Below are 27,341 nucleotides of genomic sequence, written 5' to 3' on the forward strand. Positions count from 1 at the left end.
ATAACATATTCTTTAGCCACTTGAAATCTAGGTGGCAATATGGAGTCTGTGGATCACTGACTTATTGACTTACTGCAATATTGACGGCAAGGCCCAGAACTACGCTTGCGCTGGAAAAAACAATGCTGCTGATAGGTTATCTTACTGTGATGTGCAAACAGTTTCCCAATACACATCCTGTTCACGAACAACCCCACTAAATCTTAAAACGCATTTTCACACAGAAAGGGCGACTTTGTCAGGGCTCCGCCCTCCTAGCTGTGGTGTTTTTGTTTTTCCCTGTCCATGTGCTTTTTGTTTTCCTTGTGTTCCAGCCCCGCCCCGCTCCCCGCCTGGTCCCCGCCCACCTGATTGCCCCATTACCTTCACCTGCCTGCCTGCTCACCTGCATCCCATCTCCTCATCAGCCCAGCCCTATTTCTACCCTGCTTGTTCCTGTCTTGTTTGCCAGTTCGTCTCAGCGTTGTCGTACCTGTTTCGTTCCCGCAGTTTTTTGGATGTCTGATTTCTCCGTGTTTGACTCTGCCTGCCCTTCGTCTTCGTTTTCTGCCTGCCGTTTTGTCCTGTTGCCTGATCGTTTGCCTGCCCGGTTCCTGACCCTGCCTGCTTCTGTTACCGACCCTGCTTTTGTCCACGGACTGCCTTCCGGTTTTCGACCCTGCCTGCTATTGCTTCGCAACTTGCCTGCCGTCATAAATAAACCCGCCTGGAACCTGAAGCTCTCTTGGTCTGCGACTGAGTCCTTGCCTGAGCCCTTACAGACTTAACAAACTTTCTTCCCACGGTCCAGTCAATGTGAGAACAGATAGGAATTTAAGCCTGGTCAAGATCAAAATTTTAATTGTTTAGGCATCTTGTAAAGAAAATAATTAAATAACATAATTATAAATCAAGAAGCAAAGACACAGGTGATCAAAATTATGACAACACTCATTTTTTAAATTACAGCTAAACTATGCCATATCTGGGCTAGTACAAATTTAGTTTGTGCAAGTAGATTTTCAGTCAACTTGCCAGACTGGGAGAGTAAGAAAAAACCTTCATGTTGAAGCCTGAATGAATGACACTGTTTTAATTCTCATTCTCAACAATAATAACTAATGAAACTGCAGAGCACTGTCCTTTATTCATCCATTTTCACACACACTGCTATACATTCTTTAGAAGGAAGACAAGCATTATCTTTGTCAGGTTTAAACTGTGAACAGGACAGGGTTACAATATTTCCTGTAGTGCTGAACTGAGGGAGTGCTCACAAATGCAAAGATACTTAGTTGCAAATTCCTCCTCTCCCCCCATCACTGGCTCCTGACCATATGTTGCTATTTCCATAGTGGCACAGTCAGGGATGTAGTTGTGAAAAGCTGGGTAAACTCTGGAGGCCAAGAAATTGAGGCAACAGAGTAGTTCTGTGTAATTCACGCACTCTCCCTGTGATAAAAGAAAGCACTCTAGTATAGTGAGTGCATTTTCTGTTCTCGCCTCTGATATTACAGTTGTCAAACAAAAAAGGTCTGCAACAAATTTTGCTTTATTTTAACATTGTTTATTTTTTATTTTAGGTAATAATAAACAGTAAACATTCACCACAACACAAATTGAAATAGCTAAAGATTATGTTTAGAAATCTGTACTTTATGAGGGTTGAAGGGGGAGACATAGGGAAGGTGGCGATATATGATACTACAGAAAACGTCGTGAAGTCACACAAATACCACAATATACAATAATATCAGTTGTTGGCCCAAGCCTACAGGAATTCATGTAGTTTGTCAGCTCACACAATGGGTGTCATTAAAATAGGCATTAAACAAAGCTAATGCGACTTTGCATCTCATCGTCTCATGGCTTGTTTCTCAAAGTAGGCACACCGTCCAAGATATCGCTCCTTTCTCCTCTAATATCTTTACATTATCAGCAGTTGGTGAGAGCACTCCCTTGTTCACCAATAACCTGTTGTTACTGTAGTGGCCCCTTGTGCATTGTGCACAGGCCCCACTGCTCTCTTAGTTCAAGGTAATTGAACAGGTGTATGTATCTTAATATAGAATACAGAGCTCACTAAAATAGGCCCATGCCAAAGGATGAATCTCTTCACACCATAAGTGTGAAAATTCCTTGAAACTGAAAAAATAACATTTTTAACCAAAAAGCAAATTATCAAATATTTTAGGTTGATTCTGTTACAGATTATTGGAAATTGATTTTTCACATGTTTTGGTCTTGCTTCTTAGGAAACGTAGGAGCAGAATAACAGCTATTGTCACTTTTGTGGCAGTTTCATACATTTTCCTGTTGTGCTGCTCAGCTCTGCTACGTCTAGTAACTGACAGGCCTTCTGGGCCTGCTAAATATAATTTCAGAGGAACAGTTCTCAACACGACACAGCACAGCACCCCATAGCACAGGACAACTGATTAATGTGTTTTAGGGCCCAAATTCTATTTTCAAATTGACCTTTTCATTGTGCTGAAAATGGGATGGCAGGTAAACTAGCTCCTAAAATGGGATTTGAATTTGTATAATGAAATCTATTTTTATCTCATACATTGGCAGTTCACCTTAAGCTTAAACAATAAAACTTAAATAGCATGTACCACCATCACATACTACAATAAAACTGTAGTGGGGCATTTTTATTAAAAAAAGGCAACAGAAAAACTGGCACTCAGAGGCAACAGAAACTGGCAATAAAAAGTTAAGAGCTGCCATATGCACAAACATTTGTCAGAGACTGTCAATGGAATCATTCAGTTTAAACAGACAATACAATACTACTGAAGAGAAATTACTATTCACACTATTGACTCATTTTCATGTATGTGTGGCATGGCTATACCACTTTTAGTTGACAGGCAATATTATCAAGCATCTGAAAAATTTCTCATAGGTTTGCAGGAACATGATAAGAGTGTGCAGTGCATCAGTGTGTCCACTGTGTACAGCCTGTATATGCAGATTTGCGTGGAGTAATGTTATCAAGGCATGAGCATCCACACGGTCATTTTAAACTGTCCTGAAATGTTTGTATAATGTTAGCTGGCAAATTGGGCTGTTGCATTTACCTGTGCTTGCTTGCTTGGTTATATCACATAACATAGTAGGTTGCCTATGTCAAGATTGGTCTTGCTAGATATCTAACGATAGCTGGACATTGTTAGCTTGGAAGCCATTAAATGATGTAATAGGTTGGGTGTCTAAAACAAGCATCAGTATTGCTCACATAGTAGCAATATTTACTACTTAAGTTAAATGCAATTTTCTAAATGCTTAATATTTTTGTCCTTAAAAATGACAATCAAAAGGACACTTGTGGAATATTTAGGAATATTTATGCAGAAAGGGGCAAAAACTATAACTGGTAAATTTCCAGTCTTATCAATTTCAGTGATTGATTGAACACAATAATCACTGCCCCCTTAACAAATATCATCAATTGACCAGAGACAAAAGATCAATTAAAATTGTGAATTACAGCAATTGATGGTGGGTGGATTAAATACAAAGTATAAAATAAATCCTCAAAAATATGAGCTCATTTTTTCCTGCCACACCCATTATGGTACAATCAAACATCTAAACATCATATGGCATCACCCTGGAAAATCTGTTTTTCGCAAACAAAGCACTCTCCATTGAAAAGTTAATGTATACTATTCAAATATCGTCATTAGAGTTATGAAGTTACATAAACACTCTTTTCCCAAAACAGAATCACTTCCCACCATCCCTTTGCCAGGAGACTTACCTGTAGAATGCGTACATTACCAGTGCGTTACCAGCCACTCCTACGGTGCCAATAACCAGCACGAAAAAGGCCACGATGTAGTGTGTGTGGTCCGGGACGTCCACTTTCCTGAAGAAGCTGCGCTCCATGTCCACAACCTGCAACAGGAGCACAAGGCCACATCGGTCCTGCTGCTCGGTGTCTCTCTCATACACACTCACACGCTAGTCTCTCCTTTCCTCTCTCGCGTTCTTTCTCTCACTCTCTTTTCCCCCTGAACCCCCCTCCCTCACAGGATTATGTAAGACTGTGTGTAAGACTTGCTCTGTCCAGCATCAACAGCCATTAAAGCTGTTCAGTCCACTGTTGCTTATGACAGCTGGCATATTGCAGCCCCCATTGGCATGTAATTATGTATTAACACATAGTTTCATATTCACAACTTTCTAGCTTTTAGTGTTACTCTAGCTAGTCCCCTTTTCTCCTGTCTTAGCTGAATGGGACAGTGCAAAGATAATTATTGACACAAAGCATGGACAATATATTAATTTGAAAAAAGTGATTTCTCTGTAACATGGGAATTGATGGCGATGACTCACCTGTGCCAACCTTATGTTTTACATATTCTTTTCCCTACAGGACAAGGTGTAAAATAAAACACAATTTGACTCACAGTGAAATTCAAGTGTTATTTATTTCTTCACAAACATTTCCGTGAAATTAAATTGTGATTGTCTTGAAAATAAGTAGCAGCTGTGTTATAATGTGAGTCATATTGATGGACTAATGTTGACTGAGTACAACCCTGTAAGCAGTTCTGTGAAGTGCATGTCTGCTCTGTACACATGTTGCATGACATCCCACCAAGGAGCGATATGAAATTTGACAGGAGATATAAAATAACCATAATTGTCCACATCTGTAAAAAATGCCAACATCTGCTGAAATTAGAAAAGTAACCCTCAGTTCAAATTCTTCATGTCGTTCTCAATTTACCACTGAATAAAGATAAAGATAACTGTTTGATGGCAGCCTCCCCATTCCTCCCACCAAATTTCATTTAATAAATAAAAAATCATTTAACAAATAAATACTATTATTTCATTTATTTCAGTACTCTAAAATTTCAATCAAGAATAAAATTTTAATTCCTCTGAGTTTAAATCACACTTATCAGTGTCTGAAGGCCAAAATTGTTACTGTTACCTTTGACCCCCCCCCCCCCCCCCCAAATACCTCCAGCTCTGGGCAATAATTAAATTCACATGCTTATATGCACTGGCAAACTGCTTAAAATTACTAATATTATCAAGCAGGGATACAATTGTCAATGTACTGACTACAATGGTTTGAACTGCTAAGACCTAACCAAGGAGATGTCAGGCTCCAAACAGGAAAGCTTAAGTCTAATATATATTTTTAGCAGCAGCCTTTGTCATAAGGAAACTTTACATCGCTGGTCAAACATTATTGGGGTGGACAATTTAGTGCATTCCTATTGCAGGGGACATGCCCTCCCCCCCCCCCCCCCCCCCCCATTTTCTATATCCATGTGCTTGCATGCATCTGTGCATGTGACACTGAGACAATATAAAGACAGTAATTTGGGGGAGTTATTCATAAAGAATTTTACTCACCTGATAACTTTTCAACAATTTTATTACATCGGCAGTTATGATATAATCTGGTTTTGTGACATTATAAATGCAAGATTTATGAAATTGTAAAGAGTTATAGCATTTTCTGGAGTTATTACTTTATTGGTTCTTACAAACCTTATAGTCTGTTATTCTGGTAGCTACCAGTGATTGTTCTGACAAGTGGCTAATATCCACAGATTAGTGTAAGAGTACTTGTATGAGCATATCTCCATTAACACTATTTCCCTTCACGTTTTCCAGGTTTAATAGATTGCACAGGTGTGTCCTCGGATGTTCACTCTCTCAGTCCTTTGTTCTGACCTCCTCCATTTCCTCAGGTAAAGTGTTGCCCAGTCAATTAGCTAGCTAACTGAATTTGTGTAAAACTATTAGCGCTCAAATGTTATGCAGGATTTTGACATGATCGGCTACTGAAATGCTACAGTGAGCTGTAAATTAAGTGGCTTGGCCAATGGTGTGTCTCAAGTTACTTCCTGTACACAGTTGCTGATGAAATAATGAGCACGTGCTGCATTGCTTTGGACACACTGTGTGCAGCCAAGAAAATGTAAAGTGAAGTGAGAAGTAGAATCTTTTATGTAAAATGTGCACAAGGAAAAGTACTGGAATTCCCCCTACCCATGAAAAAAAAAACCACTTAATCCTGGAAAAGCCACTGAAGTACACTAACGAGAGTATATGTAATCAGTAACTTTATGCTTCTTCTTAAATAGAAGACTAGAGGACCATTGAATGCTGAGAGGTTTATGTATCAGCTTTGGCCACTCTGTGCTCCTTCAGCTGTGTCAGGGAGCCCTCTGTTTTTGGATATTGCACATTTCCGGAGATGTATGAAGATTTAACCTGCATCTGCAGAGCTTCCTTGTTTTATTTCAATGATATAAGAAAAAGCAATAACACAAGAATTCAGACAAGCGGCCCCAAACAATCAGCCCCTCTGACAATTTCAATCCTGGGGACCTCTGGCATCCCTGTGGCAGTACAAAGTGAACTGGAAAGGATTTTGTATGGCATGTGTGTGAGTGTGTCTGGGGTGAGGGAGCAGAAGGCTATGGTATAATTTTCATCTCTGCTTTCTTTATTTTGCACCTTAAAATAAAGCAATGTACATGGCACTTATCCAAACCACACTGAAAAGTTTTAGTGAAGAACAGAATTGTTCAAAATATAGTGTGCCATATAGTGTGTGTTATTTGCGGCAATCCTGGGTTGTCAGTAACTGCTGTATTTGCTCTCTCTCCTCTCAAACATGAGTGTAAACAGTATATTGACTCGGGTGGTTGTAATTCTGCTAGTAAACCTCAGCAGACTGGACTACTGCAGCACCATGGTAATTAACTGGGGAGCTTGACAGCAGATGGAAGGAGCATAATTTATTTTAAAAATGTATTTGTGTGTGAACTCATATTTACTCTAACAGAAAAAGAGAGAGAGAGAGAGAGTGTGTTTGTGTGCATGTGTGTGTCTCCAAAGCTCTACAGGTAGTAGCAGTCTAAGCCTGATAACAACTCTACAAGGTTTTGGAGACCTGACCTCTGTATAAATTTCACATAAAAAAGGTTTGACATTTTATTCTAATTAATAATAATATAATAATTTTCTGGCCCTCAGTATTTAAGATATAATTACAGGTGTCTAGATGTTTGTAGGTTTTAAAGCTTACAGAAGTGCAGTCACCTACAATTGTAATTAATGCTTTCCTTGAGTACACATGTATGCCTACTGTAAGTCTTTTTAACCACACAAGTCCCACAGAGCACCAGAAGGCAAACAGTGTCAGGGGATAGGCACAACCTGCTGATGCAATATGAGTAACGTATGGGTGCCCATGCAAGTCCCAGTGCATCAAAAGCAGAGCAATGAGGGAACTCATGACTACCCTAACCACCCCAATTTGTTCCACCAGTGTGGGCTTCTGGTCATCATCAGCAAATGATATAGTAGTGCTTAGCATGCACCTGAATGTGTCTATTAAATTATTAACACATTTAATAAGATTTGTGGGGAATTTAATCTATTTAATCTAACAGTCTCCCCACTGCTGTGGACCCTCTGGCAAAAACTTCAACCTGTTAGATATCCATTTGAAGCTCAAGAGGAACTCACAAGAGCAGCTTGGAAACATTGTATTTATGGATAAATGACATACTACACAATCTGAGGTATTATGCTGGTGTCCAGTTTTATTCTGTGTGCCAAAATTTCAGAATTAAAGCTAATTTTTTATCAATTTGCATAGCATCATGGGCCATATAACACACATAGTGGATGTAATGGTAACAAAGCTGTGGCAGCCAGGTAGGACCAGATAGGCCATTTCTTATCATTCTAACAAATAACATACAATACAAAAAATTATATCTATAATGCTTTAAAAATCTTCTGAGGTACAAAAGCCACGTTACTTACATGCACAAATGAACATATATACAAAGTCAGTCTGCCACCTCAGGTCACTTTCGGCATAAAAACATGCAAGGCTCCTACTAGGTATTAATAATATATTTTCCGTGTTTCAGGACATACTCATTTGCAGAAATAACATTGCCACTGAAAAGATTCATATCAATATGATGCTGACAACCAGCAAAAAATTTTGCCCATATTCCCCCATGCACACTAGAGGGCCTGGTCCAAATGAATGTTGGCAATATTTCCTTATTTTTTCAAACTGTGGTCCAGCAGTATACGCCAAAACAATGAAGAATTCTCTTCTTCACACTCAGACTGCCCTTGTGCTGACAAAAAAACAACAGACTCAAAATTCATACAGCCACATTGTGTATATGGCCATTATGACCAGTGTTAACTTCAGGCGACTGACTTTTTGTAAATGATTTCTGAGCATCTCTGATTACTTTTTACTCTGAAGATTGATTTTCAAAGCAAAGAAGTTAAGAAAGTTAATTAAATAATATTTGTCAACAGGAAGGAAAACTTCAGGTAAATCAAATGTGGTTAAAAAAAGGTTATCAATTCCAAGAATGCAATGTAACAAAAAATGATTAATTAATTGATTAATTATTGTTGCTTTTGTTGTTGATATTTCATGAGAAGTTAGAATGCTATGGCAAATATTGAAAGGAGAAAATCCTCGCTAATCCAATACCTATTATCTCAGCTTCCATCAGCTTTCTATGGAAAACGCCATCTGGCTTTTTACTGATCTTTTCTAGGTGTGCATGCAACATAACACATGCTAAAAGTGTCACAAACATGATTACTTCTCTGGGGGTTAATTTCTTACTGTGAATGAATTAATCAATGGATATATGGTTTCATGAAACAAAATTAGATTTTTTAAAATCTGCAGTACAATATATGTGTATTGGGCCTCAAATCTAACAGTGATCAATTTGTGAATTAACAAGATGACAAATTTAAAAATATCACAAAAAACATTTATAACCCCTCTACACCACCACTTAACTGAATCATTTGATACAGAGTTACAATAGCTTTGCATTGACTGTGATGTTTGCAATGCAACTGTGAGCATTATGGCTTTTTAACAGACCAAATCTTTCCATTACTTTTGTATATGTAATATAGAGATGACTGCAATAGTTGTCAATTTACAAAAAAATTAAATATTTACTCTTGAATTACTTTTTCTTGTCAGGTTATTTGATTTGTTTACAAAATGCAAATATTTAGCATTGTTCCCAGAAACAAGTTACCTGAATAACATGTTATGCATATATTAATAATAGACCTTCATTATCAATTTTATTCTCCTCAAGGACAGCTATTTTAATTGATATTGAAGATAACACTAATATTAATGGTACACTAATAGCAACACCTCTAGTGATAGAAGGAAGTGATTAACCCAGAGACATTGTGATTAAAATGGCCTTAATGGACAGTGTGTCCCCAGCAGTGTGGCCACATCTCCATGGCGGTGCCTGCCTGTAAGAGGATTTACCTGCTACTTTAATGTGATAGAATCAAAGGCAGCCATAGAGTCACGCAATAGCGGCCTGGGCTGCCTGTACACTATTGGCCTGTAAGCGGTCTACGTATGACCTTCATCCAAATTCAGGAGGACAGCAAATGACATACTGTACTCTAGTGTTGTTTTTCAGTTCTGCAGCCATCAAGATAAACTTACTGTGATTAACATTCAGGGTTATAATAGTATAGGTAATTATATTGAATAGTTTACTTTTATCAATAATACATTATATAAATAGAATTTATATTATTATTTATTATTATTACACTATCATTTATTATTTTGATGTTTTATGTAATTTCCATTTAATCTGTAAAAATTCTGGCAGTAAAGTACACTGCCATGTTCTTAGTCTCTTCTACAGACAGACATCAGGCCTGGTAGACGTGATGTGATCATTAGCCCAAAGAAACACAAACAGAGCTCTTTCATATCTGTGTTAGCAGTTAGTACATTATGTGTACATTATGTGAAAATACCCCAAAGAACTTTAAATTAAAGGGTTAATCAATTCTTGCAGCAAAGCACTTAGGTATTTTTGGTATCACAATGGTTTAAACCTTTGCAATACATTAACTTGCCACTCACGAAAATGATTTTGCAATTCACTACTGATATAAACTTGTGTCATTTTATTTCAGACTCTGAGCACAAACACCAACAAAAGAAATAAACCAAAACCAAAACAGAAGGGTTTTTTTGCCAGAATTTTGGGAATTTTGACATAAGGACATGTCTTTATGACAGTCAAGTTACTTGCTATAGTAGTCTTGTCTCATTCCCAGTAAACAGTCTCAAAGGAAATTCATCCCAAGGTCCTTGTCTCAAGGTATATTTCTTCTTAGATATATCCAGTCTAAATATGCTTAGAGGACCCAAAAGTGTGCATCTACATTTACATTTACATTTATTCATTTGGCAGATGCTTTTATCCAAAGCGACCTATGAGTGAGGTAGAGTACAGAATCTAATGTGATGTGCTTTTGTGTAACCTGAAAATTGATCCAGAACAGTATTTATGGTAGCTGAGTATATTCCATTTTCTAATTATCTAATTATCCATTTTCATTTAAGTTTCTAAAAATGAATCAAGGAAAAAACATTTATGCAGTTTGTCCAAAAAGTTCATGTTTAAATGCCAACTTCAAATAATTAATACTACTTATTTTTTAAAACATTTTCCCTGTTCAGAGGTAAACCTGTGGTTATCTACATTCTAAGTATCATTTTGGTCATTAGAAATACCATAAAAATCCATAAAATCAGTTCACAGACTGTCTCTTGGACAAGCCCCACATGTTTGTTTCAGCAAAGTGATTATCCAAGCAAAACCACACAGAGAAGAATTCCATGCATGAAAATTTTGGGAAATATACATCCTCATTGAGGAAGAGACATAAAACCCTCCTACCTGTGAAGTGTCTTCTTCCGCCTCCTTCCAACCCTGTATGTCTAATCTGCAGCCGTGCTTCACTTCACCTGCACAACACATGCAACTGTTACTACAATCAAACCTTGATGTTTAAACGTGCGAGTTTACCTCAGACTCGTTCCTCTAATCTCTCAGTTAGATGGAGCCTCACTTATGTTGAGCTGATTAACAGCACAACTGTAATTAAACATCACACACGCCGTCACACCCGAACGATCAACCGGCTATTCGGACTGCATAGCCACGTCATTTGAACAGTCCAAGCTCATTATTGATTTTCAATATGCCATTGTCACTTCTCATTGTTTTCAATCTGTTACCCTGAACAAGTGGGGCAGCTGGAGCTTTGTTTGTTGCTCGGTAAATGATTGTGAGTATTGAAAAATCTCTGCGCTTTCTGCCATTGGTAAGATGTGAGTAAAGGGAATGTACTTCTGGAAACGTCAGAGAGCTGAGCTTGATAAAGAAATGGTTGGAATGACAGGAAGAGTGAAAAGTGAGTTCACGTGGAAATCTGATTCTAAGCCTCTTAGATACTAACCCCTAACTTTGTGAAAGCAAGTGTTGTTTCAACTGGCTGAAAAATACCAAGAAAAATATGCTTTGTCCACAGCATTAAAATACTCCACATGCTCATGATATGAATTACTTCATATGACTATGGGAATATTCAAACAAACATCACCATTCAATAAACCTCTTGTATTTATTTTTCAGTCCATAAGTGCCAACTTTATCAAATAGGTTCACAACCTAAAAGGTTTTTTTTACTTTCCCTTTTTTTTTTTTTTTAATCTGCACCTTTTGCAACACATCTCTTCAATAGTCTGAAGAGTAATTGAACACTGATTGATACATTGAGTCACTTTATATACCTTCTCAGAGTTCTTTGTCCTCAGAGGCGGGAAACAGAAATGTGTATTCTAGCTACATTCTTGTGTCTGGCATTCTTATCTCTGACCATCACCTCTGTTACCTGCCTCCTACTGGTCCACAGGGGTCTGACCCTCCACCCTCAACCAGAGGCTTAGCCAGGTAACAGTCTATGGCAGCCTTTGTGTGTGCGTGTGTGTGTGGGTGTGTGTGTCTGTGTGACTGGCACCTAGGGTGTTGGCACCTCTGTGTGTGTGGGATAATGGAGGAGACCCTGTATGGGGTCTCTCAAACCTTACAAAGGCATATGTATGTTTGTGCTTGAAGGCTATCTGTTATCTTATGGTTGTAGCTGATAGCTATCTGCATGGTTATGAACAGGGAGCATCTGAGCAGTGCTGGATCAGTGCTGATTGTGTATTGTTGACTAAATGTATGGCTTTTAACATAAGTCATTACAGACAACTTACACTGACTAAACAGTTTTCCACAATTATTAAAAACCCCACATGAGTACATTCTCTCACGTCTTCTGCTTTACAATGCATCTTCTCACCTGTCTTCTCCACTCCTAACAGTTGATTGTTTATTGTCATCCCCATAGGGGAAATTTGTCTTGTCAGCACTCCTATCGGTACATTTCTATTCTGACATCTACAGGAGGGTCAACAGCCTCATTCCAAAGGCTCCTTCCCCTGTTTCTGAGCAGACGTGGAATAATAATCCTTGTCATATATGACATACAAACGTGTCCTTTTAATTTCTTTTAATACTGATGCAATGTCTTTGTAATATCTTAGCATCACGCACTTTGGACAGATGACATAGGATCCTGAACTGATCAGCACTGCCATCATTCATGGATGAACAAGAACAACACCAAGAAAATGACAACCCTTTGACAACGTAATCACAACATAATCACAATCAATGCTGTGCTATATAGTCACACTATGCTGGTCCATTCAGATCATTGGCTTTTAATAATTGGTTATTATTATTAAGAGCATAAGGAAGAAATGCCAGACTTGAGACCAAGTGAATCAGATTGTTCTAAAAGTCTGTTAACCTGTTATATTTGTAAGTTAATGCACAGGAATTTGTATATATGATATTTGGAGAAAATCTGCTATTTCTCACCATTCCAGGACTAGATTATATCATAATTATTATTATATCACAAAATATTCAATTTAAATTCTTTGTCTTGTAATGAATTCTTTCTGATTGCTTTGCTTTGTTCCATGGGGGTAGAGTGGGTCCCCATACATTGTTGTATTTCAGTGGGTGTGTACCATTTGCTCTGCCTTGGTGCATTATGGGACATGCAGCATGGACCCATTGACTGTGTGTGAGTGTGTTGGAGGACTGCGCTCACTGGGCTACAGCACTCCTGAAAATGAGTATGTGGTGCGGCAAACTTAATACGCAACTGCTGATTCCAAAGTTTGGGTGACAAAAGGGAAAATAATATTAAAGGAATTAAATAACGCAGATCAAATGTGATTCTACAAACATACACACCCATAAATATATGACAGTACATATGAGCATATGTATGATGTGATTTTCCTGAAATATTATATTCTAGCCCAATTATACAAAAATAAATTGCTATTACAAAAATTTTAAAATTGCTGTACACAAGTTCACTTGTTCATCTTGTGTTTAAATAAATCTCTTCTGATGTGACAACTAATAAATATAAAACAAACTTATCTAAATTCATCATAAAATCATTTTTTATTAAGGAGTTGCCTGCAGTAATTGTCTTTGTTCTTTCTTATAACACTATAATATAATCATAAAAAATCACATGATTATTTATCATTTTTTCAGCATGCAGTCTCCCACCCCCTTTAGATGTAGCCTACAACAATTGTTTGGTTAAGACTGAGTAAAATCCTTCATTGTTACATCCATCTGCCTGTCTGTGGAGTGAGTTCAGCTGCTCAGCCATGTCTAAGTAATATAAACAAAATACATTCATCAGGGGAAACCTTCACTGATAAAAGAGCACTGCTTGTGTTCCTGGGTAAAACTAGAAATCTTTTTTGGGATGTGTCCAGTTGAATGTCAGTGTTCAGAAATAAGCCACCTCAGTCTTGCTGAAACACAGTCATGACCTGAGAAGAAAACGAGCCAGCTATGCAATTTTTTAAATTATTTCATTGTCTTGTGTTTTTTTTTCTTCTAGAAACAGATTTAGTTTTGATTAGTTTTTATTAAATTCTGTGTGTAAACCCAAAAGCTTGTACAGAAGGTTTATCACTTTGGGTTTACATCAGCTCTCATTTAACTGAAAGTGCCTCAGCTTTTGATGGAATTTCTCTGATTCAAGAACTGAGAATCTTATCGTCTGTGAATTTTCCTTTTTAGGTTAAGTTATATTTTAGTGCAGTTCATTTTAGGTGAAAAGCATGGTTGTGATCACCAGCTGATCCCTCTCTTTTGTTTAAGCACTGGCGCAACAACGAAAACTTGTTCCCGAGGGAGGGAAAGCCCTTTCTGAGGTCAACATTGAAATGATCATGAAAGAAACTATCAGAGGGCCCTATGTCATGCATTTCTCATACACTGACCTCCTCTTCACCTCTCCAGAAACAATCTCTGTCTGTTGTAAGCCTTTAATAATCATTCGGGAGGACAAAATGAATAAAGCTTGAAGACAATTCAACAGAGAGAAGAAGGTCCCTTTATTTTAAGCTACAGAAAATATATGTATAAAATTATACTCATTCACATGATGTTAAGTATTTATTCATTTTTAATTACCACTGTAAACTGCAGGCTAATAAATGTTGGTTGAGGAATGCATAGCACCCAAATTTAACTTCAGGATAAACCTTTTCTCACCTGCAATCCCTATTAAAAGATAAAATTATTCAAAAACACAGAACTAAATTTTCACTTACCTTTGCTGGTACCCCTTGCATCCTTGTGGTTGAAGTACAATCAAGTGGACAAATCCAAACTTTTCTCAATACAGATGCTGAAACTTTAAATCAGCCCTTCAAGTGTCTTTGCAAAAAATTGAGTGGCCTTGAGTTTTTTGGCAAGATGATCTTACAAGAAAGAGATGATATAGAATCTTCAGCTCCACGCTGCTTGTGCCAGTGCTTCCTTCTGTCACTGCTTGAGTTGGAGAGAGATTAGCCTACCACTCCGCGTTCTCGAGCCTCAGTGCTGGCATGATGTGAAAGATTGTGAAAGACCACGGTCAGGTCAACTACGAAGGAGAGTGGGTGTGAGGTTGGAGGGAGAACAAATTCCTTATCAAATCACTCAAAGCAGTTTGAAGTGAGAAACCCTAACAAGACCTGGCAGTGAGTGTACTGTAGATCCATTGTGAAGAACAAGATATAACCACTTATTTGCATATGAGAAGGAAAACTGGGATGGCTGCTATGCCATCTGCCAAGTTACATGTTGACAGGGCATACCCAATATCCATACACTACTGACAGTTTGACCCTTTTGGGGGGTCCTACAGAAATAACTACAATGACCCTGAGGTCTGCCCCATTACAAACATCTCCTTCTGATGTCTGTATCTGAACATTTTGAAATCAATCATTTTTGTGGCAGACCAATTTTTGCAAACGTGTCTACACCCTTAGGGGTCAATTCAGACTTAAGGGCACTTATCAGGCTTACAAACCCAAGTATCTCTTAAAATAGGTTGCACACTGAGAATAAATGTCAGTTGCCCTGGAAAACCATACCTCCCTCCCTGGAGCCTGTTGGCCAATGGATTTTCTCACAGAGTTGTGAGGGGAGCTATGGGAACTGTTGGCACCAAGTTTTGCAACTTGCTTATGGAAAAATTTGAAGGAGACTATATTCAGAATGACAACCCCAATAAAGCAAATATCAAGTATTACACTCATTTCATCGATGATATTTTCCGGTTGTGGAATGGCACTGAAAACATATTGAACAATTTTGTTTTAACACCAGAGTTCGGTCTGTCACTTTTTCAGTGATGAAATTTCATTTCCTTGATGCATGAGATAAAAAATTCATTGCATCACACAGGAAGTCTCAATATATGCCAGTACTGTAAGCAGAAGAGTGAATCACACCATACCATAAGAGTAGTTCCTTTTCAGATGCTAAGACCGGCTGGTACTGGATTAGGGAAATTGCTTACATGAGGAAAAGACAAAACACTTTATTTCAAATATTAAAACACAGCAAAGTAATGTTAATCAAAGTGTTGGTTTCCACCTCTGTGCCAAATGATAAAACAGTGTATACTGCATCGCTCAGTCAGTCATAGGTCCTGGCTTCTCTCATTCTCTGGTTGATGAGTAGCATGGGATGCACAGACAGCAAACAGTATTAGCATTACCCCCCTCCCATGCACATCTCAGGTCATTCCACTTATTAGTTCTTGATAGTCTCACAATATTTAACACTACATTGATTACTAGGCCTAATCTTGTTGCTGTTGACAGATGAACCCCAGGGAAACATTTTTATCTGGATTTCAGATCAGTGAGACATGATGACATCCCTTCACAAAAGCACCTGTGGTCTGCACATACCCATAGTGCAGACAGATTGTCCTAATAAATTTGTGTTTTTGCTAGAACTGATAAAAGTTGAACAGAGTTATTGTCTGTCATTGTTGATGTGGCACTCAATTCATGATATAACATTGCCTGGGTTTTGTTCCATGTTTGTGTATTTTGTTTTTGGTCCTTGCAGATGAAGCATAGCCTTGTCAATTTGCCATATGCCTTTTCAAATTGATAATAAATTAGGAGTAGGTGTCATGCATGAAAGAGAAAGCAGGACTATTGGTGTAGATTGTATTATTGTGGCTAGCCATCCCGGTTAGAAGGTGCGAGCTGCAAGCCAATCCACTGTGCCATACTTACATCTAGCTAACATGCGAATCTTGTTTACAGTGACATACTTATGAATCAAGAATGGTTACTGGGTGTTAGCCAGACAGCTAGTTATCTAAATTGGAGTCACACAGGAGACATATTAGAGTATTGTAACAGCTGCACTGTAAGCAAGCCATACTACCACGTAATGTGAGCTAGTTAGCAAGCAGCATGTATGGCACAATCAGCAGGCGAGTACAGCTATTGCTGGCTAGCGTAAGGAAAAACAAGGCGCAATTCCGATCTTCGCAGAAAAGACTTCTTTATTTACAGGAACAGCAGTTGTCAGAACTACGTGAAAACGCACTCTGGGTTCTGCGGAGAAATCTGAACCCCGAGCACTCACCGAAAGCATTCTTTATACTCGTACAGAGCTTTGATCAGGATTGACAATAATTAGCATACAGGTGGTGAAATACAGGAGGTCTGGTAATTACATTATCTTCCCTAGCAAGAACAGTTCTCAATCACCCATCACCGGTTCCTTTAGAAGTACCAATTGCTGCAATGGCCAGCCATGGCCAACGTGACAATTGAAGTCTGTGAGCAGAACTGTGGTTACAACAAGGTCATCTAGACAAATGAATACAGGTATTAGCATACCTTAAGTGAGAGGATCTGTGCTATCTTATGCTGCACTGAGTGAGCTGGTTTACCTACTGTATGCACTTTTGTAAGTCGCTTTGGATAAAAGCGTCTGCTAAATAAATAAATGTAAATGTAAATGTTTAGGGATCTGGACCAAAATCTTACACTAGTTATCTAACAAGCATTGTCTACTGAAACACTGGTAGCCAGTCATTTTAAGTTAAATTCTGCATTCTGTATTCTGCAAATAGGCTACTCCTAATCCAGCCCCAAACCCAACTGTGTATCTAGCAGCCAAATCCTAGATTAAGTGTAGTATGACCATGCTAAGAAAGATGCATGTGTACCTGCTTACTGATAAATGGTAAGTGCCTATTTATTACAATAGGTAGCTCGAGAGCAACATTAACAGTGTACACTAATTTGTGATCACAATATGACCATTACAGTTAAGATAAAATGCCTAGTTAACAAGGGACAGAGTTTATTAGCAGTGAAAACGTGTTACAGTGTGATCATTGCTTTCTAGTCTTTTTGTGGTCTTTGTCAGCTATTCATCATTGACCCATTGTGTAAAGAGATTTCAGCCAAACTTCATTTTAGAGCCATGTCAAGACAAAAGACATTTGTCCTATGTTGTTATATTTATTGTGAATAAAATTGGGTAGAAAATGCCAATTTAAATGCATTAGTTTTTATATTATATTATATATTATATTATAGTCAATGGGAAATGGACCAGTTCCATTGCACTTGTCACCATATTGGCTATATAAGTCCTGCAGCTTCAGTTCAGCTGTATTATTGGTTGGCTATATGCGGTTGTTTGGTTGATATAGTGAGGCTTTAAGCTGCAAAATCTTATGGTGTTTCTATACAAAGCCATTAAATCCAATGGGGGAGTAAAGTCAACATTTAAGTCATTTTAATAATTCAGTTAGCAAAAGGCACTGGTACTATTCATGGTACCAACCATTTCATATTTTAAGAGTAAACTGTTCTGCATATTTTCTGCAATAGTTTGTCAAAAATAATTTTGCATTCCTGCCCTGTGAATGGGCAGTGACAAGTGAAAGGAACTATTTGCTCATCAGTGCAAAGCATTCATATCCTTGGTAGGCTGAGACAACTTGGTCTGATATTCCATAGCAGGCATGTCAACTTTGTTTGCCATAAACATCAGATCATTTAAGACCTTCAAGTATTTTCTTAGCTGGAAAAACCTATCTCTTGCCATGGACTTGCATATTACTGGCACTCTTGTTTTTCCAGCCCTTTCCAACCCTGATCCTTGGGTATCCATAGCATGGTACACTGCGATGCCAAAGAAGATCTTTCTTCCACTGAAATTTTAAGAGAGTTTCCTGAAATCTGAATCTCACACAGATATTGGTAGTTTGCCATGTCCTCCAAAACTTTTACTGGCTGAGATACTGAGCTGGACTCTTGTCTTCTTGGGCAGGAATGTCATGAACATCAGTACGGGCTGGTAACGCAGGTGACACTTAGGATACGTTTACACCACAGGTCGTAATGCCCAGTTCAGATTTTTTGCCTATATCTGATTTTTTTGACCGTATGTTTACATCTATTTTCAAAAGTGACCCATATCCGATACGCGTGTTTACACTTGTCTAATACCCGAAACGACCCCCATGCGTAAAAGAGGGTTTAGTTACCAAAATCAAGCACTGTACACTGTGCGAAAATGGACGCGACCAATATAGGCCTGATGTTAGCTCTACGAAGCATGAGGGGTCCACAAAACATTGGTTATATTCTGCATAGAAGGAAAAAAAGGCTGTTATTGCAGCCTGTGCTTATGTGGCAATTATTGCTGCTACAGCTATTAAAAGAGAAGTTTGGGTGCAGGAGAGGACTAGGGACTGGTGGGAATGAGTTGTTGCGGGCTTCGACCAAGACCAGTGGCTCACTAACTTCAGGATGGGTAAACAAACGTTCGACATGTTGTGCAAACGGTTATCACCAAGCCTCTCCTACGAGGATACGGTTTTTCGTCGGGCCATCCCAGTACAGATGCCCGTTGGGGTTGCACTGTGGTGGCTTGCGACAGGAGTGGGCTATCACACACTGGCGCATCTGTTTGGTATAAGCAGCGCATCAGTGTGTCTGATAGTCCACGAGTCTTCGTTGTGCGAGACAAGTTGTGGCATGAGTACATCAAACTGCCACAACATGATGAGCTGCAAAGCATCATCCGAGGGTGCATCCATAGACAGTCAATGCATGCTCTGATAACAGGCCTACGTCATTACACAGCAAAAAAGTACAAGATTGTCGCGGTTTAATGACGTACAAAATGCAATGCTAGAGAATATCCAATCTGGCTGTTTAGACAACAGTCACATTGGCACATAACCGATTCATATCTGATTTATTTCCATATAAGGAGGAGGCCTGGATCTGATCTGAAAATATCCGATCCCATGTGATTTTTCCTGTTTACACGTTCATTTAACACATCCGAACTGTGTCACATGTGAGCAAAATATCGGAATTGGGTCACTTTACACCGACGGTGTAAACGTAGCCTTATAAATGGACTGTTATTTCAAGTGACAAATATGTTCACGGTTCTAAAAACTCATGACAGTATTCCTGAAATGTTATTTAACAAATAGAATTATAAATATCTGATTCACAAACTTTACAATCAAACCATTTTTAAACTTCTTTAAACCTCTCATCTTTCCATAAAACAGATTTGCTCTCCTTCTCGGCTGTTATGTTCCTCCCAGGAACATCGTCTAGCATTGCCATCCCTGCACACAAGGCAATCTCAGTCCAGATTATTCTCATATGTAGTTCCCCGCTGGTGGAACGAGCTACCTTATGCTATCAGAGCAGGGGAGTCCCTCTCTATCTTCAAGAACCTCTTGAAGACCCAGCTCTTCCGAGAGCACCTCCTCACCTAGCAACTTCTAACAACTCTAACACAATTTCATCCCTGTGCACTTTCTGTCTCGCACTTCTTTCTCCTGTCACTACTTGTTTGTCTCCTCTGCCTGTCTATCCTTGTGTTTTCACCTCGTTTACCTCTGTTTTCTACTTTCCTTGACTCATTTAGCTGAGTTTAGTTGTTTAGGTTGCACTTAAAGCTTACTCCAAGGTCTCCTACACTACCGTAGCTTGCTTGCTGTTCCTCACTTGTAAGTCGCTTTGGATAAAAGCGTCTGCCAAATGACCTAAATGTAAATGTAAATAAAACATGCTTGTCAGTATGCACACCATTTTGGAGAAGCAGGAAGAGGAAGTTGTCAGTGTCTGACCCTTACATACATTTTACAATTGGGAAGCCCAGGATGTCTTCTTGAGTCAACCAAGTTATAATAAAGTGGCATGCACAATTTAGAAACCAGGCTCAAAAAAACTATATCCACTACAGAGAACAAAAGTATATGGCGTATATAAGTGTATTGTGATTACCCTTATATGATCAATCAAGTGGCAACAAAATGTATGACACAGTCATTCAAAAAGGTCTTTCAATTCCTACGCATGGGCATTTGCTCCAATTTTGCTCTTTTTCACTGGTGGGGGTATCTTCTCACTCTCTCCTCAACTTCTGAGCAGTGTGTGTGTGTGTGTGTAAATATTTGCATGCAACGCAGGTGGAATCATACAACCCCCTCCTCATTTTCTATTGGCTAATTTGTGCTTGTGAGTGTTGGGTTACTCTAATACTGTGATAAATGCGATCTAGAATTCAGTGAAAGCTCTGACAAAATGGCAAATTCAATGTAACAAAGCCATTTTGTGTCAGTGCTCCCGCCCCCTTAGCTGTGGTGTTTTTGTTTTTCCTGTCCATGTGCTTTTGTTTTCCTCGTGTTCTAGCCCTGCCCCGCTCCCTGCCCGATCTCCCACCGCCTGATTGCCTGCACACTTGCTTCCAATGCCCTTGTTAGCCCTGCTCTATATCTTCCCCGTGTGTCCCTGTCCTGTTGCTAGCTCATAGCAGCGTGTGTTCACCTGTTTCGTCCCCGCCGTTTTTCGTCTGTGCGCGTATCTTGTTTTCTGACCTGTTTTGTTGTTGTTCGACCTGATTCCTGCCTGCCCGTTCTGCCCCGATCGCCCAATTGCCTGCCTGGTGTACGACCCTGCCTGCTCCTGTTACTCTGAACCTGGATTGCCCTCGGACTGCCTCTGTGGTTTTGACCCTGCTTGTTTTTCGTTTTACGATCCTGCCTGTGTTTAATAAACCGCCCGGAATTCGACGCTCCTGTGGTCTGCAACTGAGGCCTTGCCTGAACCGTGACAATTTTGAATTCTCAAGGCCATTTTCAGGATTGCATGATTCTGTGAAAACAGAATGCTGCATGATTCCATGAAAACAGACCGGTGGTCTCTGTTTAACATTTAAAAATTTGTCTGGATTTGTGAACTGAAATTTCTATCACTTGAACTCCTTTAACTGGTCACTACAGATAATACTTCTGAACTGCTATAGAGGTGGAGAGTGAATTCCATCTGTTAGAAAGACTAGGCATGGAGAAGGAGATCAAGGTTTACAGTTTACAGCTGACACATACAAAAAAAACAACTGTCTTCCAGTGACACAAAAAAGACCATACCAAGTGATGTGTTGGTTAGGTAGACAACTAGAGTAACAGAACTCCTTCCTCGGTCTTTATCTCTTTTATACATTACGCCAAGATGGCATCTAGTGGACAAATTAAGAACAGCAAGGTACAGGTCAAAACCTACTCCCCTTTTATAGATGGCTAAAATATTTATTCCATTAACATCAAGTTGTTTTACTGTAACATGTAATCTCATGGCACACTAGTCTTCCCCTTATGTTTTCTTCAAGGGAAGCATATCATGCAGAAATCTAACTTAAATACTAATATTAATATTAGTAATCTAATAATATTATTATTAGATTTTTTGAGAAAATGGGAAGAAACTGGTAGTACACATCTAGATAATTCATAATGATGACAGCCCTGTTTGCCATTATTTAGGATTCTTCATTTAACAGGTGAACAGGTCAGGCATTAGGACCATCAGTGCTGGTTGCGTCGGGAGTGGACAGAATGCCCAACCCCGTCCCAACTGGTTCATTCCCCCCTTAGGGATCCACCCGCCACAAGGACACCAGGACAAGGTGAGTAGGGACACAACGCTCTTTATTAAAAAAAAAAAAGGTACACACAAAATTTCACTAAAAAGGTAGAGACACTGTTACGTTTCCCACCCGCAGCTGATCTCCTGTCCCTGCCCTGCTACCCACTCCAGTCCTCCCCTCCCTGGACCCCGATGAGCAGGTACGCAACCCCACACAAAACCTACACACCACACAATATCCTTCTGCACTCGTGTCCCACTGCAAAACACTGTGATCTGGCGCCCCCACTGCCCGGCCACGGGGAGAGGGGCTATACATAGGGCTGAAGTTGGATTGAAACATCCTATCTATCAGTCGAAGGTGATCATGTTGATGTTGCTATGTTGCTCTCTAACCCACTATGAGAAGGTACTGTACACTTCAGTTCAAATGGAAAGGACTTCACTCTGTCCCCTAAAGACCAGGAGCCCAGTTTTAGCTTCACGTCACAAAACGGAGGGCTGCTGCCATTTGATCACCTTTATCTTTCATTTCATCGTGCTAAAATATTATACATCCGTAAAATGCACAACCTTTCAGTCATAGTTCACCCTTGTATCTTCTATCATCTTTCTTCTGTCTCAGTGTACAAAATAGTGACAGAGAGTGTGTTCCTTCAGAGGGCTTGAAACCTGATGAAACACTAAAAGGCAGCTGCATTGAAGCAACCCAGCTGAGCCACATGTTTTAATCCATCTCATGTCCACCTTTTTTTCTTGTGGTTTCTTTATTCTTGTGCCCCCTAGCCACAAGGATCAACCCCCATCTGCTTTGGAGACCCGGATCTTTCTCTTGGTGTAATGATCCCTTTTAGTGCGCTCCCTTTGTGACACAGCAAGATCCCATTTCCCTTTTGAAACATGTTGAATCAGCTCAGGATGGCTGAAACTCATGGGAAGAATACAGTTTCAATCTTCATCAGTTTAACTATGAAGAACAAATCATCAAAAACCAACAATAGAAAAAAGAAAGAAAACATCAAGATGTGAAAAATGAGAAAATACAATGCATCTATACTGAAGGTTGAATTTCCTTGAAAGCTGAATAGCTGATCCAGTTGCTGTCCAACTCTAATAATGGATTGCTGTGCAGATGGTGCAATGTGTGAAACTGGGGGTTCCGGTGGGTCTGATGAGTGAAAGTGGGTCGGTCATCATGGCATAATTGTCCGGCCCCAGAGCCCAGGGCCCATTTTCTTCAAGTCTTCAAGTGTGTCAGAGTAGGGAATAGCTCCAGATTGCTCCAAAGTTCTGACAGTGATATCAGTTTGGTCCTACTCTTACACCTAAGAGTAAAAGTGTCAAGATTGTCAAGATTTTTTACACTTAAAAGTGCTCATACCTTGGCATGTATTTAAGGGTCTTTGTGAGTTGTTCTAACCCTTTTGCAGTCACTCACAGGACATCCCGGCAGTGTGCACACATTTTTCCGGGGAACAAATAGTATTTGCATATATTTGACCACACAGAGCTGTTTTAAAGATATTGGTCAGACATTGTCACTCCTTCTGTGAGAAGAACATCACCGCTTCGTTTATAAAAGTAACTAAAACTATAAAAGTAACTAAAATATTTACATTAAAATTTCATTCTACTAGGATGTCACCGAGGGATAGCTCCAAAAACTATGGCTGCTGACTCCACTGTCATGACCACATGCTGGTGCACTATTCAAATACAACATTTAGCAACAAATAAAATGTGAATTATGTCATCTGTGGGGCTCATAAGATCATGTATAGTGCTGTTGAGATGGGAATTGGGAAGCTGAAAAATGATAATTCATGTTCTCCATGAATAAATGCATCAATAACCCCAAAAAATCCAGCTGCATAAGAACAGCTAGAGCAATTCTGTACATTATCTGTAACGTGCAGACTTGTGTTGGCATGTGTGGGATTTTTAGCCTGTTATCCTCTGTAGAATTATGGAATTAAGGCAATATTAACCATAATAATGACACGGTCTTGAAAAACATTTTATAATTGATTTTTTTTGTTAATAATTTCAAATCATTATTTTTACTTTCAAACTGATTAAAATGGAAACTATTGTTGACATTTGTTCACATTCATGAGATGTCTGATCATGTTCACAAACTAAAGCACTATGACAACACTACTGCTTTCAACGACTGCAATTATTTAACATTTTCTAAACTTATGGGATGAACTCTGAAAAATGTCATCATTACCATTCACTTGCGACATCTCACATGTCATAAAAATTAACTGAGATCTACTTGTAGAAAATAGTCTTTTACCCAGCTGGGAGTAGGAGTAGGAAGCTTCATAAATTCCTCCCATTGCCTACTCTAATTTCCATTGCCATTAAAATTCCCCTGACAATAGCAGGCTTGGAAATCCCACATTTGCCGACGTGAGTCCACGTGGACCTAGCTTTTACAGGGCAGCTGCCAATTTCTTCATGGAAAATGTGAAATCATCTCTTCCAAATAGCCCAAATTCCCCTCTCCACAGTGTTACATGTGATCCTATGTGCCCTGTAGATGACATAATTGATTTGTGAGATATTAAGTCATTTATGGATTTCATACACTGTCATTTATTGCTGTAAATACTGAAATGCAACATAAATGTCTGATGTGTAGCTAGCTCACGTGTACCTGCGCTGTGCACTCACACCTGCTGAGACAGGAGTACTTTTGAGTTTAAAGAATCTCGATAAATTTAGTTTTACTACTTTTACTCTTAGGAGTAAGAGTGGGAGCAAATTGAAGTAACTGTCAGAATTTCATGCATTTAGGATTTATTTCTTAGTCTGAGATACTTGATGAATACAAGTATCTGTCTTCCCCATACAGTGTACTGCACCTTTCAGAAGGAGATTTCCACTTGTGGACCCGGAAACTGAATAGAACTGGGCATGAATTTTGAACATCTAGGGGTAACAGAGAAGCTGGAGCCTCCAGCCTTTTTGAGAATGTGAAAATAAACCCAGTGACATCAAACCCTCATTTTGCAAAGTGAGAGATTGAAAAATTAGGTACCAAAGGAAAGATGTACAGAGATTGTTGCTAATACTTCACTATAGATAGCTGGTAGCAACCATGGAAAGCAAAGAGATCCCATTTCTGCAGCATGTCGATGATGCAGGACAAACACATCCCTTTCTTTTGAGGGTAGGGTTAAAGAGGATGCATATTAGCTGACATAAGGGTGTGGTATAGGGAGAAGTTGCATTTTTGACCTCATATATATACCCAGTGCTGTCCAAAGAAATCTTACACATGAGACCCACCCACCCAAACTCTTAACAAGCCCACTGTGTACAGTGTAGTTTTTCTCCTGGTGAGTTCAAGTCAAATATAATCACTGTTCACTATGTAAAAAGGAATTGTGAATTGTGTCATCCTGAATTACGATATACATATTGGAAAAAACTTCATGTCATTCGCTGTTGCTTGAATTCCAGTAACACGGGATGTGAACTCAGTAAAAGCAACTTATGAGTTCACATCACTTATGAGAATATCTCTGCCACCTGCACAGGACCATGATATCACTATCACTAAACAGATTAACATGGGTGATTTGCATGTATAGAACATCTACATTGCATATACATACCTAGAACTAGACTATCATTTTTGCCATAGTGGAACAATGTGACTCCCTTCTCAGGGTGAGCAACAGCTGAGTTTCATTGCTTGCGCTACAAACCTTATAAGGGCAAGGCAGCAGATTCTTCCTGGCTTGGTACTCCAATCCTGAATTTGATTATCCTGGGACTCTTTACGGAGATGGGGGCCTGATGCAATAGCTAAAGTAATGTAAGGCATTCCAATAATAAACCAGATGACTGATGCAAGCAGTGAAATCTGCTGGACAGGAAAGTTATATTTTAAAGGTCTGGGTGTCCACATGCATAAGAAAAAAGTCCTTATAAATAGTGTATGACCTCAGAATGCTAGATCTCATGTTATCTTGAACTGAGATCATATACTATTTCATAAAATTAAAATAGTATATGACATGTGTTTTGACTGGGGCCATCTTTAGTGTTACATACACTCACTGATTCAAAGAAGGTTTTGCAACTGATAATTAAAGGCACAAGAATGTTCTCAGTTAAAGCTACTCCATACACATGTGTGCAGTTACTTGAGTTGGTTGCTTACCTGTGTGCACAGGAAAGTAAACATCTGAAGACTGGATAGAAAACTATTTTTGTGTGGTGTAAAGAATTGGTTAAGACAGATGAAAACTAAGACTGGGGTGGGGGCAGAGCATGATAGAGACAGACTTCTCTGTTATTTGGAAAGAAATGACAGCAAGTAAGCCACAGAAGAGAGAACTCAGCATGAAAAACAATCTGTATCCTCTTGAGGAATAAACTGGTTGAAACAGAGCATGGCAGATGCTCAGACTGGTGACAGAAACCTCTGGATATCATGTTACACAGAGCTGTCGGGTGGCTGAACAGACCAGGCCTTTGATCTATCTCAGAGACACTCCCGTTCTACAGCAGTCAGTGTGATTCCAGTGACTCCTTCAGCACTGGGACCTTGTTAACACTGGAGGAGGGCCCAGCCTGTTCTCAGCAGATGGTGGTGTCAGATTAGTGGGCATAGATGGGAGGGAACGCTGCAGAAACTGGGTCCCACCCTAAATCAGTTCACTCACAGAGCCAGCATCCTTTGCTAAAGCATTTGTGGTATTTCCTTCACCAATCAGCACCACCCCACTCAGTGTAACAAGTAATCCATCTGAAAATCAATACCAAATACATGTATAATAAACACTAGGACATGCCATTCTCAGCAATTTTGTCAGAAACTGATTGAGTTGATGCTGATCACTACAGGGCTGTGGCACAGCTCTGCTTTTTTATAAATCAGAAAGCATATTAGACACAAATACCTTCAAATTCTGACTGCATTACTCAAAAAATAAGCCACATGAGGAAGCTAGCAAATGCTTCTCACTAAACAAAAGAACAAACTTTCAAAAAAAAAAAAAAAGTTTAAAATACAAAGAAACCAGGCCTTGGACAGAAGCTGCTCACAAGAGTCTCTTAGCAGTACCCACACACACCTGTATTTAATGTGCCTCTG

General features: G+C 39.2%; 1 protein-coding gene across 1 annotated transcript in view; it reads right to left on the bottom strand.

Moving 5' to 3' along the window:
• opn4xa (opsin 4xa) overlaps positions 1 to 14,587 on the bottom strand; it is a 27,350-nt gene extending 12,763 nt beyond the window's left edge. The window contains exons 1-2 of the mRNA XM_036528710.1: positions 14,567 to 14,587; positions 3,749 to 3,915 (exon numbers count right to left, since the gene is read on the bottom strand). Coding sequence (XP_036384603.1) covers positions 3,749 to 3,915; positions 14,567 to 14,587 — 188 coding nt within the window. The remainder of the gene's footprint in view (positions 1 to 3,748; positions 3,916 to 14,566) is intronic.
• Positions 14,588 to 27,341: the final 12,754 nt, after the last annotated feature.

Source organism: Megalops cyprinoides, chromosome 5, assembly GCF_013368585.1.
Source record: "Megalops cyprinoides isolate fMegCyp1 chromosome 5, fMegCyp1.pri, whole genome shotgun sequence".
Classification (NCBI taxonomy): Eukaryota; Metazoa; Chordata; class Actinopteri; order Elopiformes; family Megalopidae; genus Megalops; species Megalops cyprinoides.